This window comes from Silurus aristotelis, assembly GCF_946808225.1.
Source record: "Silurus aristotelis genome assembly, chromosome: 3".
In the NCBI taxonomy this organism is placed as follows: domain Eukaryota; kingdom Metazoa; phylum Chordata; class Actinopteri; order Siluriformes; family Siluridae; genus Silurus; species Silurus aristotelis.
Window position 1 is genome coordinate 23,008,379 of NC_139576.1, and position 12,802 is coordinate 23,021,180.

At 36.6% G+C, this 12,802-nt stretch overlaps 2 protein-coding genes across 5 annotated transcripts in view; one reads left to right on the forward strand and one right to left on the reverse strand.

Annotated features, from left to right (window-relative positions):
• LOC310724238 (inactive dipeptidyl peptidase 10) overlaps window positions 1-3,554 on the forward strand; it is a 70,440-nt gene extending 66,886 nt beyond the window's left edge. For all 3 annotated transcript variants that reach the window (XM_083538006.1, XM_083538008.1, XM_083538007.1), the window contains exons 24-26: window positions 307-379; window positions 2,492-2,565; window positions 2,678-3,554. In XM_083538006.1, the coding sequence (XP_083394132.1) occupies window positions 307-379; window positions 2,492-2,565; window positions 2,678-2,803 (273 nt within the window). In that variant the 3' untranslated portion in view covers window positions 2,804-3,554. The remainder of the gene's footprint in view (window positions 1-306; window positions 380-2,491; window positions 2,566-2,677) is intronic.
• A 2,638-nt stretch (window positions 3,555-6,192) lies between these two features.
• The window catches only part of dpp10 (dipeptidyl peptidase like 10), a 96,555-nt gene continuing 89,945 nt past the window's right edge, over window positions 6,193-12,802 (reverse strand). For both annotated transcript variants that reach the window (XM_083538004.1, XM_083538005.1), the window contains exons 18-26: window positions 12,149-12,247; window positions 11,856-11,925; window positions 9,285-9,479; window positions 9,112-9,166; window positions 8,166-8,265; window positions 7,983-8,041; window positions 7,783-7,855; window positions 7,555-7,628; window positions 6,193-7,328 (exon numbers count right to left, since the gene is read on the reverse strand). In XM_083538004.1, coding sequence (XP_083394130.1) covers window positions 7,191-7,328; window positions 7,555-7,628; window positions 7,783-7,855; window positions 7,983-8,041; window positions 8,166-8,265; window positions 9,112-9,166; window positions 9,285-9,479; window positions 11,856-11,925; window positions 12,149-12,247 — 863 coding nt within the window. In that variant the 3' untranslated portion in view covers window positions 6,193-7,190. The remainder of the gene's footprint in view (window positions 7,329-7,554; window positions 7,629-7,782; window positions 7,856-7,982; window positions 8,042-8,165; window positions 8,266-9,111; window positions 9,167-9,284; window positions 9,480-11,855; window positions 11,926-12,148; window positions 12,248-12,802) is intronic.

Sequence of the window (12,802 nt, forward strand, 5' to 3'; positions counted from 1 at the left end):
CATAATTTACATTTATTGTAATAGGTTGTGTCTAAAACAGATATTTGGTTTTTTTTTTATCATCTTACCAATATGTAATTGATTAATTCAATATAATGTCTTTTCTTTAATAATAACTTACCTATATTCACAGCTTGGGGGATTTTACCTTTGTTTTGAGGATATGCATGAGGATATGATAACACTATTGTATCATACATTTATTTGCAGAATGTAAAGTCATATTGAGCTTCATGCAATATTGTGTAATATACATATACTGTTATATACTGTAATATAACAATGTAATGTTTTTCTATGTGTCAGATCTCTAGCCTGCTGTTTAACATCAGCACCTCTGAGAAGCAGACCTTTCTTATTTTACACGGGACAGCTGATGGTAAGTGAGAGGCTCAATATTTCCTACATCCCACGTTATTATACATGGTACATGTTTCAGATTAGCACTGAAATGTTGTGCTTCCTAAATTTTTGTGCGTTTATATTTTGTCCTGCAAGGTGTGCTAACCTTGGCATTAAAGACAACTGTTTGTATTTTTTACCAGTGTAACCTGTTCAAACTTTCCTGTTATATAGTTTTTAACTTATTTAAGTTAACTTTATTTATTTTAACCTTATTTAACTTTTTTTTTTTTTTACATTTATAGCAAAATAGCATAGCAAAAATGAATGGGTAGTTTATGGCAGACATATGAAGTGGACTGAATTTAAGACTCATTGGGTTGTAATTTTGTTTCACTTGTTCCTCATTTTGTGGATGAACCCAACCTTATTACAAAGCATAATAAGTAAAGCAAACATTTGCACAAAAGGTTTGAGTATCAATTATCTTCAAGTGCCATGTGTGTACATTTTTGGACATTCTTAGAAAAAGGTAGCAGAGAATTATACTACACAGAAATAAAATCAACATTTGAGAAAGTATAGAAATATGTGAAAATTCATCTTCGCCTTTAAAGAACATTTTCAGTAAGCACAGAAGTAAAATGTGACATTTGAAGAAAGCATGGCTAATTCAGCTGCTATTCGAAAGGGACCTGACAACAATATTTAGTGAGGAATTGTGTAGAAAAAGAGACTACTGAACAAGAGAGTTCCTCACCACATCAAAATGGCTGGAACTCTTCTAAGTGTAGTTTTAAATGCTTAATCATTAGCATAGTCTCAAGCAACCACACTGATAAAAAGGCAATTTAATTGTTGTCTAGAAATTAAATTGTTGTCGGAAAAGGGTGTCTTTGATAAACAATTCATCAAGCAATTGTCAAAGTATCTTGTGAACGTGCTGAATAGGTTCCGAAATGTATACAAATGCCACCAATGTACACTTATCTGTTTGTCTATCACGTCTTGGAGAAAAGAACAACTGTAAAAATGGATGGGGCATTGATCAGACCATACTGCACCGCCAAATATTTGTACTGCCTGCTTGCCATTTATTTTATTATCTAATACATATCGGATTTTATTATTTAATCCATATCTTTTAATTGAGAGTGCCAGAATTGTTTGGTTAGTTTTATGGCAATATAATAAAAAAATATGTATTTTTGAAAGCAGTTATTGTCAATGATCTGTATTTTAAACATGTTAGAGTCCTCTTCACAAAAAAATGTGATACATGTGATGTGAATGGAGAGATAAATCCCTGTTAAAGAGCCTTTTGGATATATTCATTCGTGGCTTTATTCTCTTAAGTGTAGAAAGGATAGATTCGGATAGATTTTTAAACTGAGTAAAGTTTAGAAGCTCTACTCTGCTAAACACTTCACTGATGTCTGGGAAGCACAGGGGTATTGTGATTTCTGAAATGAGTCTAGAGGAATGTAATACTGTCTGTGGAATGTGCCAACATTTTTGCCTGCAACTATTTATCAATCTAGTGGGTCCTAGATATGGATGATGAAATGTCCTTACATGAGTTGGCTATGCAGTTCTACTTTTTCTCTAACGAATTTGATTGAGATTGATAAGGAAACCAAGATGAGGTTTCTCTTTGATCATGTTCTCCAGAGAGCCTTTCAGAAATGAATACAGAGAACCCTGTTTATTCCAGCTAAGTGAGGCCGTCAATGGTTAAGGATTTCCTGGTAAATAGGGTTTTAAACATGGCATACTTAGAAAAAACAGGCAATGGTCTAAAGGCTGTAGTGTGGCATATGACTAGAAATTCTTGATAATAGCAGATAATGGCAGTTAAATAGAGCTAAGCAGATCTCTGCATGAGAATGTTATCGAGACGTTTGTGCTGATAAAGACCATCTCTTGCTAATAACAAAGCACTCCAAGTGAAATGTTGGAAGTGACATTATGCAGAGTGTAATTCACTTCATAGAATTTTTCACATTGTTCATGAGTTGCAACTGATCCACTTAAAAAAATGAGGAAATGAAATAAGCATAAAATCATTTGGCAGTTCTCTTGGCAGCTATTTCTTCACTGATATTTTTTACACTAGGAGATTATTTTTACTTCTTCATCTATGTTGCAGCTTCTGTTCACTTCCAACACACAGCAGAGCTGGTAAAGCTGTTATCTCTGCATAATGTGAACTATACTTTACAGGTCAGTATGGCAGCCCTCAGATTAGACCCCAGTAATAAATAAGTTTATTTTTTTCTTGCAAACCGTTCTATAACTGTATACACACTCCCACTCTCTTTTTTAATTGATGTAGATTTTTCCTGATGAGGGTCATGACATCACCAGCAAACAATACATGCTGAGTTCCATCATCACCTTCTTTAGAGAGTGCTTCCATGAAAACACTGCTGTCACCATGGAAACCGGGGAGGAGGACTAGCATCTGTGACTTAAGTGATCTCAGTTGGACTCGGGTGAGATTTAAGGACAAGATGGCTGCCATAACAAGCATCCTTGACATGGGTGACTTTATTCTAATCCCACTGGTCTCACTCCTACTTGCCAGAGGCACAGAAGGCTTTCTTATCTGGTGCGACAGTGGAACAGCCACACTGAGTCACACAGTGTCAAGATTTGCAATGACTGTTTGAGATTTTGGAAGATCAGTTGTTTTGTGTCAGTAAAAACTACACTGGTATGAATGACTATGTTTACAATACCTATAGATACTATGAAGCTTACAATTAAACCAAATACCAAGCTCTACTTTTTATTCACTTCATGAATGCCAAATATGCTACAATTAATCCAATGACGAGAAAAAAACGAATTTGAATACAATGAAAGATGTTTGAATAAAAGAATTATAAACAAAAGTGTATTATTTTTATTAAGATATTACATTGATTTCTGGACTGTTTAGAGATGCAAGGCATCTCTGTATAAACTCAATAATAAAACTTGGAATGGAGTCTGCAAAAATTACTGTCTGTAACTGCAACCCTTGATGAACATTAAGTTTAATATTAACTGTTTTAATGCAGTACTTGTTTGTCTCCCTGCCTCATTTTGTATGTGTTAGTGTGTGTACATTGAAGTGGAACATTGATGACTTTATATATGTATATATCACATTATTCAAATATCAGATACTGTCATACTGTAATAAAATGGAACTGTACAAAACAAAATGTTTTTTTCCTAATAACTAATTATACCTAAATGCTTTATTTGATTATGTGTGTTAAATATTTTCAATATATAGTATTTTGGCATACTTAAAATACCTTATTATACGTCCTTGGCGTATTCTGGCAATATACAATAACATTTTCAAAAACATATGGCCCCCAAAATGGAGCAAAAATATTTGTCTGTGAACACATGAATATGGAGGAGGGCAGGAGTTCAAAATGAACATTGTGGTGTTGGCTGGCTTATTGTAAAAGTTCAGCACAAGTATTTTACTCCAAGGCTTTTCCTTATCAAATGTAATTGGATCAAAGTTTAAGGGTGACACATAACTGGGAAAGAAGACTCTTTCTGTAGCCAACTCCGTAAAATACAATTAAGTTTAAGAAATGAATAGCCCTTTGTTGAACACCTCCAGGCATGCATGGTTTGGTTTTATATTTTTTTTTTTGTACCGTTAGACTTTCACCACCATAGTTTCTGTATAAATACGTGTAATAAACTCCAATGTTTATGAAAAGAAGGTGGCATATTCCATGTATAGCATCAATGAGTCTGGGTCAGTTTGGATGAGCTGTTTTATTTATAGTCATAACTCGGAAAGGCCCGAACTTCCAACCTCTCTTCCGTCTCATTGCCCTGATCCCAACCAACCAAACCAAAATGAAAAGCAGAAAAACAGTAAATTTGAATTACAAAAGAGATAAACAATCAAATCAACACAGATATGTACTGCTGACAATATCCACCCTGCTGGCTAAACTACTCTGATATCTGATCAATCGTAAAAAATATACTGTATGTTTGTACTGGAAACGCTTTTTTCTGTACAAACCGCCATCTCTGGAGTCTACTATATACACACACATGCACCTTTACACAGGTCCTGTCCACACTATGACTTTAATGACTGCACTAGAGATTTTAGACAGAATAATTTGGTACAGAATATTCATATTCAGTTTCCACATTCATCCCAATTTTTTTTAATATAATTAGACACTGAGTTGCGTTTGAACTGTCTGCCATTTTTCCCGTTTGCACAAAAGCTACAGAAGCTTCCAGTATATCACACTGTGCCATCAGCATGATGTTCTCATTCAGTCTTTTAATGCGCTCTCGTCACCTTAATAATTTACATCTAAGAATTACAAAGAAAACAAACCGTCCACATGCTGTGTGACCTTCTGTGCTATTACCCTATAAGCTAGACTAATGATGACTACCCAGAAAGTCATTTCACTCTGAAGCACTACAGTTGCTCTATAGCTATTGCTGTCTCCATCTAATTTATTTTCTGTGGCATAGTTTGTGCAAACTGTTTTTTACTTGAGACAAATCTGGAACATACTTGCAGTTTAAATACATTAGCAAAATAATGCAAAATGCTTCAAAGTAAATCGGTGACAGTGGAAAACTAGAGTCCAGCATGTGAAGATGTTTGACAAGGTAGCACATTTTCCTGCATGAACCTTATTTGTTGTTGCTTGAATAATGGTATTAAAACTGATTACTGCTATCTGATGTCTATAGTGAGAATGCTACCCAAAACTCAAGTTTCTTACTGTGGATTTTTTCACCTCCAAAAAAACATGCCGTGGCTGACTGGGCTATGCTAAATTGTCCCGAAGTGTGATTGACTGGCTTTCATGGTATTTTCCCACCTTGTGCATTCACTACAAATTGACCTGATGAATAAATGAAATTCAATGAAATATTAAAACATTTGGACTGAAATGCATCTCTAGATCTAACTCTCTTTTCAGGAAATGACTGGTGTGTGATGATAGCCATGTTGGTGATAATAAAAAAAACAGCCTAGAAACAATACAAAAGCTGAAAATCTTCCCTTTCCAGGGTATATACAGTACATTTCTTTTAAAGTCCACCCATGACTACCATATCCAACTACACTGTGATCTTTAACATGCAATACGTACAAAGCAGTATTTAAAGCAGTATTTATAGCTTATCAAAACATTTCACATTAAAACAGATCATCCAGATAATGCATCCAGAACTGTACAGAGTTTATGTAATGAATAATGGAGGAGACCCTGCTTCCTTACTGGACAGCTACTGCATGATGAGTTTAGGAGTGTGTTGGGTGTTTCCAGGTCCGTCTGTATTTGTGGCCATATGGTAAGATTTAAAGGTCAGTTTAGTCTAGGATTTGTAGACATGTCACTAATAAGTTTTTTATTTGAATGTGGAGAAGACCACCTCGTAACCCTTGTGTCAAAAGTAACCTATTTCTGTGTGAAGAATATGGACACGGCAATATATTTCCGCAGGGAACTTTTAAGTGAAAAAGGAAACAGTGAAGTGGGAGACTCACAGTGATCACATCAGATAGCAGTTATTAGTTAAAATCAATGTAGTTTGAGCTACAGTAGAGACATATTGATCCAGAAACATGTCCTGCTGAAGTTAATATGTTTAACTGTTGGACACAGATTTGTGTGTGGAAAGGGCATCTATTTGTTTTATAACATTCAGTAAAGTCCTGTCTTCCTTTGTGTGTGTGTGTGTGTGTGTGTGTGTGTGTGTGTGTGTGTGTGTGTGTGTGTGTGTGTGTGTGTGTGTGTGTGTATATATATATAGGAGTATATATATATACACACACACACACATATATGTATATATATATATATATATATATATATATATATATATATATATATATATATATATATATATCAGTGTATATGTGTGAGAGAAATAAAGCAAAAGAGTCAACCTCCTTGTTTCAACCGCTCACTGTGGTTTAGAACATGTTGATGGAAATGCCACTTCCTCTTGGTAAAGACTGTTACCATGGAAACAATGAGCATTTTCTTGTGCAGTAACAAAGTGCAGCGCTTTTGTCCCGGTGTATACCACACATAGAATTTGAAGAAGAAAAAAACAAAAAAACAAACACAAACATGCAGCTGTGTGACTGGATCAGGTCCACGCAAACAGACAAATCTCTGCTGTGATTCAGGATTCGAATAGAAAATATCTGTGCTGTGATCGGACAGTGCATGAAGCAATCGGTTTAAGATAGCAGTGATTTATGATATTTGAAAGATTCGTTGTTGCAGCAACCAAGTTCATTTCCAGTTATAAATGTCCATTAACAGCAAGTATATTTACACACCCTATCCCCCCCCACACACACACACACACACACACACACACACACACACACACACACACACAAAAAAAAAACACCTTTTAGCCCCCGTATCTCGACATCCATATTGTCTAAACATCAACACATAAACCCACATGCATATATACATATCAAATCTCTCTCTCTCTCATTCACACGCACACACACAACACACTGTCTCTCTGTTTCTCTCCTACACACACAACACACACACACGCGCACACACACAGACATCTTGTCTGAAATCTTGTCTAAAAATCTTTCCATTAAGAGTTGCAGGCCAAGGTAAGTTGGGGAGCAGTGGTGTGTTTTACACAGATCTGTGTGGGTTAAGGTGTATATGTGTGTGTGTGTGTGTGTGTGTGTGTGTGTGTGTGTGTGTGTGTGTGTGTGTGTGTGTGTGCGTGTGCGCGTGTGTGCGTGTGTGCGTGTGCATGCGCGCACATGTAAAGTTTCTGCTGTTTATACACTCTTTAGCCTACTCCTCCTCTTCCTCCTCCTCATCACTGAGTTGGAAGATGTCCTCCTGCAGGCAGGACCGGAAGTAACTACTCAGAGATGCTGAAAGATGCTGCCGGCTCTGTTCTGACAAGAAGTGACCCTCATCCGGATAAATCTGCACAAAAAACACACATTAAGGCTGTAAACATGAAGTGCAAATGCCAGAGATAATGTCAGCGAACTTTTTATGAAACATACATACAGCATAGTGTGTGTTCTGTGCTGTGAATATTTTAGATATATCAAGTACAAGTAGAGGATTGTATGTAAGCAGAATTCTGAATGAGCCCAATCCTAAATGTTGTATTTTTTGCAAAACACTTTTATTTTTACTTTAGTACCTGCAGTGTATAGTTGGCTCCGATTTTCACCAGGTTCTTAATGAGCTCAGCTGAGTGTTGGAAGTGCATATTTGCTTGGAGGAAATAAACACAGGAGAGCAAAGAGTCTTAGTATAACAACATTTCCAATCAACCAGTTTTCTATTTCTCTTTTACACTCTCTCTCTCTCTCTCTCTCTCTCTCTCTCTCTCTCTCTCTCTCGCTCTCTCTCTTTCTCTCTCTCTCACCATCTGCAGTTCCATGTACAAGCATCAGAGTCTGGTCTCTAAAGCCCTGCACATTCTGTAGTGCACTGGAGGACTGGAGAACAGACAGGTATTTTAAAACAGCTTAAATTCTTTATAACAAATTTATAATGCTCTAGAGCACAACAATGACAGGCAAGTTAATGAATGGCTTGGTTTGAATGTAACAGTTACAAACCCACCTGGTATCTGCTGTCATCCTGTAAAGGTACTCCTAGGTAGCGCTCTGAGAAAGCTGACGCTGCAGAGAGAGAGAGAGAGAAAGGGAGAGATCGAAAAACATTTGGAAGGTTGGAAATTATATGATACTGAGATTTTCTATACTGGTTAGACTTAGAGAAAATTTTGATTGTACAGTATGTTACCATGTAAAGTCCAGTCAGTTACTGGGGACATGGCCACGGCACATTTAAACAAACTCTCAGTGGACTTCACCAACAGGAGTGTCACATATCCTCCATAACCCTGTAGTCAAATCCAAAAGAAAAATTATTTTGATATGTTTCCCATGTGCTTGATAATCACTTCTAATGGATGTCTATAGGCAACTGCTGTAATATTTTTTTATATATTTTTTTGTAAAATGCTTTCTTAAATACTTTATTCAAAGCTATTTGTAAATTACACTCCAGATCTCTGAAGCCTTGTGAACACCACAGCCTCCCAATATGCCCAACATGGACTATAACTACCAAACCTCTCACACACACACACACACACACACACACACACACACACACACACACACACACACACACACACACACACACACACACACACACTATTTTACACTACACTGCACTTTTACACAGCCTCATTGTGAAAAAACATTTGTGGTAATAAATTCCATATAGAAATACAAAGCTGTTTATTCCAAGTTTTGATATCTTGTTTTCTGAACTGTTTTTGTGTCTCTGTTTTGCCCCTCTGGATACTGTTTGCTCAGTCCCTGACCATTGCATGTTTTTTTGACCACAGCATAATTAATTATCCCTGTTAATTAAAGATTGTCTTTAAATGCACTTGCATCCCCTTCTGTGATCTTATGTAACACATCGGCCTTTAGACTTCTATTACAAGTCGTACTAAATTATATTTTTTTTCCGTTTTTTGACCAATAGAAATTTGTTACATTTCTTCACTGGAATTACACACTACTGATGTGACAGAGAGAAGTTAGTTAAATTACCTCGCTAGCAGTCCCCTGGCATTCATAGTTCGTTTTACCTTTATTCTATGTGATATTTAACAAAAAATTATATATGCACGGCCCCTATGAAGTTTGATTAAGCAGTAAAACTGAGGTCTTACCCGGCCAAACACTCCTATCCTGTTCTGATCTATATATGGAAGTTTCATCAGGTATCTGCAAACATCATTTCTCATGTTAGCACAAGCATTGGCACATCATAAGATCTCCATTCTTTACACAATCAGCCAATAATAAAGAAAATCCAAATCAATAAATAGCATGAGCGACTTACTCTAGTGCAGCGAGCTGATCCTGTAGCTCCACCACTCCCAGACGCTTGTGCACTTCGTGGAGAATCTTTTGCCCCTGAAAGCCACTGCCTCTACCATCCAGACGAGCCACAATGATGTTGTCTGAACTCACCAGTACAGAGTCCCAGTCCACTGAGTATCGGTCATCGACCTGCTGACCTCCGGGAACACTGTCTCTTTAAGAAAACATAAGTATGTGAGGTCTCTGGCATGTACTGAATCAATCAGCCTCGTAGGTCCCAATAGTATAAAAAAATTTTTTTATTCATTCCTATTCAGTAGGCACCTCTCACCATCCTGGTCAGGGTTGCAGTGGATCTAGAGCCTATCCTAGGAACACAGAAGTGTGAGGTGGAGCCTACGCCATGCTACACTTATTCACACACACTCATTCACACCTTGGGGAAATTTACATTTAAATGTAAGAACTCACACAAACAGTAACCTGTGCTGAGGATCTGACTGGGGACTGTAAATCTCTTCCCACTGCTACCCAAAATAAGTATTTTTATTGGTGAATTAATTATCTTAAATGTATTAAATTAATCATGTTTATAACCCTTCATAAATTAGTGAAACATCCACACATTCAGGGTTTAAAATACTCAAACTGTGTGCATCTGGCATTTCACTGCTAGTGTCTTGAGAGTGGGTAAAAATAATGATTGCAAGAAGGCACTAAAAAAGTGTAATTTATATACACAAACCTATTCTCAGTAGCTCACACAGAAGCAAAAACAACACACACACACACACACACACACACACACACACACACACACACACACACACACACACACACACACGCTCCCCAAGCTGAGCCTCTAAGAATAAACTTCAGTAAGAAAGCATTTTTTTTGTCTGACTGAACAGCCAGACAGTGATAAATGATGACTTAATTTTTCAGAGACATTCTTCAAAACAAGCTCAAATGCATTGTTTTTTGGTGGTTTTTTTTTGTGTTTTTTTTTTTTTTTTTTTTTTTTACACAAAACTAGACCCCTTCTGCACCACGGCTGCCCCATATGGCTGAAAGTTTCACATTTTTATAGACTAATTCCAAAAGCAAAAAAAAAAAGCATGAACAGATGGCACCATAAACATTTGATATCAATGATGGTGTAAGAGGTGAATGTTAAAGTCACAATGGATTTTAAAAGTGCAAAAATATTACTGGTAAATCTTATCAACCTAATCAGCACCTCAAGGGAAGTCTTAGTTGTTTTGAGTAAGGCGAACAAATTAAAATCCACAGAAGACATTTGAAGAACATATTAAGAGTTTACCATCTTTCGGCTTCATGATTACAGTATTTAACACAATCAGTGTAAGTGGATAAATATCATCTTACTGTGTGGGCTGATACTAATATAGACAGCAGAGCTTTCCTCTAGTAGAAGGCGTTCAAGTATAAATACAAAATTACCTGCAGCTGTGTTCCTCTTTCACTCATCACAAAAACTCAATGTACAGCATGGTAATGATCATTATAAGACACCTCTCTTTGTCTCTCTCTTTCTCTCCCTCTCTTTTACACTCTCCCTCTCTCTCTCCTCTATTCTTACTGGTCCTGTATGCCATTTCTCTCCTGTCAATCTTAAAGGAGCAATAACATTTCTTAACCCTTACTTTAAAACTGCATCTGGTGTGATGAAAGCTAGGACGGCTATGAGTAAAATCCAGGTGCAAAAGTTTATACACCCAAAATGAAGAAAACAAATGCTTCCTTATTTATAAAAAAGTCAAATAGTTTATGATACAATATTCTCAAAAATATATTTGAATATACACTAATAAATAAACATTTGGACAAGTTTATAGGACTGTGGTGAGACCTGTGATGTTGTATGGTTTAGAGACAGTGGCAATGAGTAAAAGGTAGTTGGGTTGGAAAAGGCAAATGTAGAGGACAGGGGGGTATGGCGACAGATGATCCGCTGTGGCGACCCCTAATAGGAGAAGAAGAAGAATTTTTTTTTTCTAAAAATTTAATTGTAATTTGTAGTTTTACACACAATACTTTCTAGGGTTTACACAGAGCATAGAGCAAAAAAAAAAAGAGTGGGAGTTATGTGGGCAAAAGTGCTTTTTGATAGAAGAGGTCAGAGAAATTGTCAGACTGGTTTAAGCTGACAAGCTACAGTAACTCAACCAGCCTTTACAACCATGCTGAGTAGAAAGGAATCTCATGTTGAAACTCAAGAGAGATGAGCTACAATAGTAGAAGATCATTTTGGTTTTCATTCCTGTCAGCTCAGGACTGTAGTCTGAGGCTATAATGGGCACAGGCTCACTCAAACTTAAACTCAAACTCAAACTCAAACTGTGTGTGTGTGTGTGTGTGTGTGTGTGTGTGTGTGTGTGTGTGTGTGTGTGTGTGTGTGTGTGTGTGTGTGTGTGTGTGTGTGTGTGCGTCTCACAAAAAATGATCATTTCCATTTTTTTCTGAAAATAAAAAGAAAATCAATAATTTTATTTTTTAAGTAGAGGCATATCTTGTCTTTCAATGCCATGGGGGATAGAAAACTGCTTTTACAGCAGCAAATGCTTACATCATCAGCAGTAGTCCATAATGGCGTGAGTCAGAGAAGTCTGGTGGGAAGGAAATTTTTAGAGGCAGGTCTGTAAAAAAGCAAAAAAAAAACACCTTAGGGAGGAAAAACATTATGGGATTTACATGAATGATGACTGCATTAGCTGCTCTACAACGAAATGCACCTGTCTACCTTTAAAAATCTATTAGCAAAAAGCATCATATGGATTCCTACAGGTTTTGCACAAATATAAAATGAAAAGTTGTCTGTTAACTGTGAAATGAACATGCTGATGGTGAAGAGATATTTACCAAAGCGGTCAGTCTGTAGGAGTTTATGCTCAGTGATCTGGATTCGCTTGTATTTCAGAGCAGCTTTCAGGAGAGAGTTATTCTCCAGAATAAAATAATCTGGGCACACAGACAGAGGGTGGAAAAATGAAAACTGTAAAAGCTTGTTTATTTATTTATTTATTTATTTAAAATCTTGATAACAGCAGCATGGTCACTGGTAAGGATTCTATTCCTGGGGTACTCTGTGATTTAGAAGATGTCTTCTAACCGTATATTCACTACAGGAATTTGTCTCCTAGAAGGAAAACCCATAATGGTGAGTTATCTGAGGTTTACAGAGGCCCCATTGCCACATTTAATCATAGCAACAACTGCCATAAAAGCATTAAATCCAGAGCAGGATGGGTACTGATGTGGTTTTCTTAAAAACCTAAAGGTGCTACTACTTTATTAATAAAAGAGAAGCGTTGTTCTTCCCCTAGTAATAACATATGCTACATTACAGTTAACTGATTATATTTGCAAATGACAATAAAAAGTAGCTAATATTTAGTTGCAAAAATACATTTCATGCAAAGATGCTACAGATTACAATATGCTGGAAATGTAAGTAAAGAATTTGTGTGTGTGTGTGTGTGTGTGTGTGTGTGTGTGTGTGTGTGTGTGTGTGTG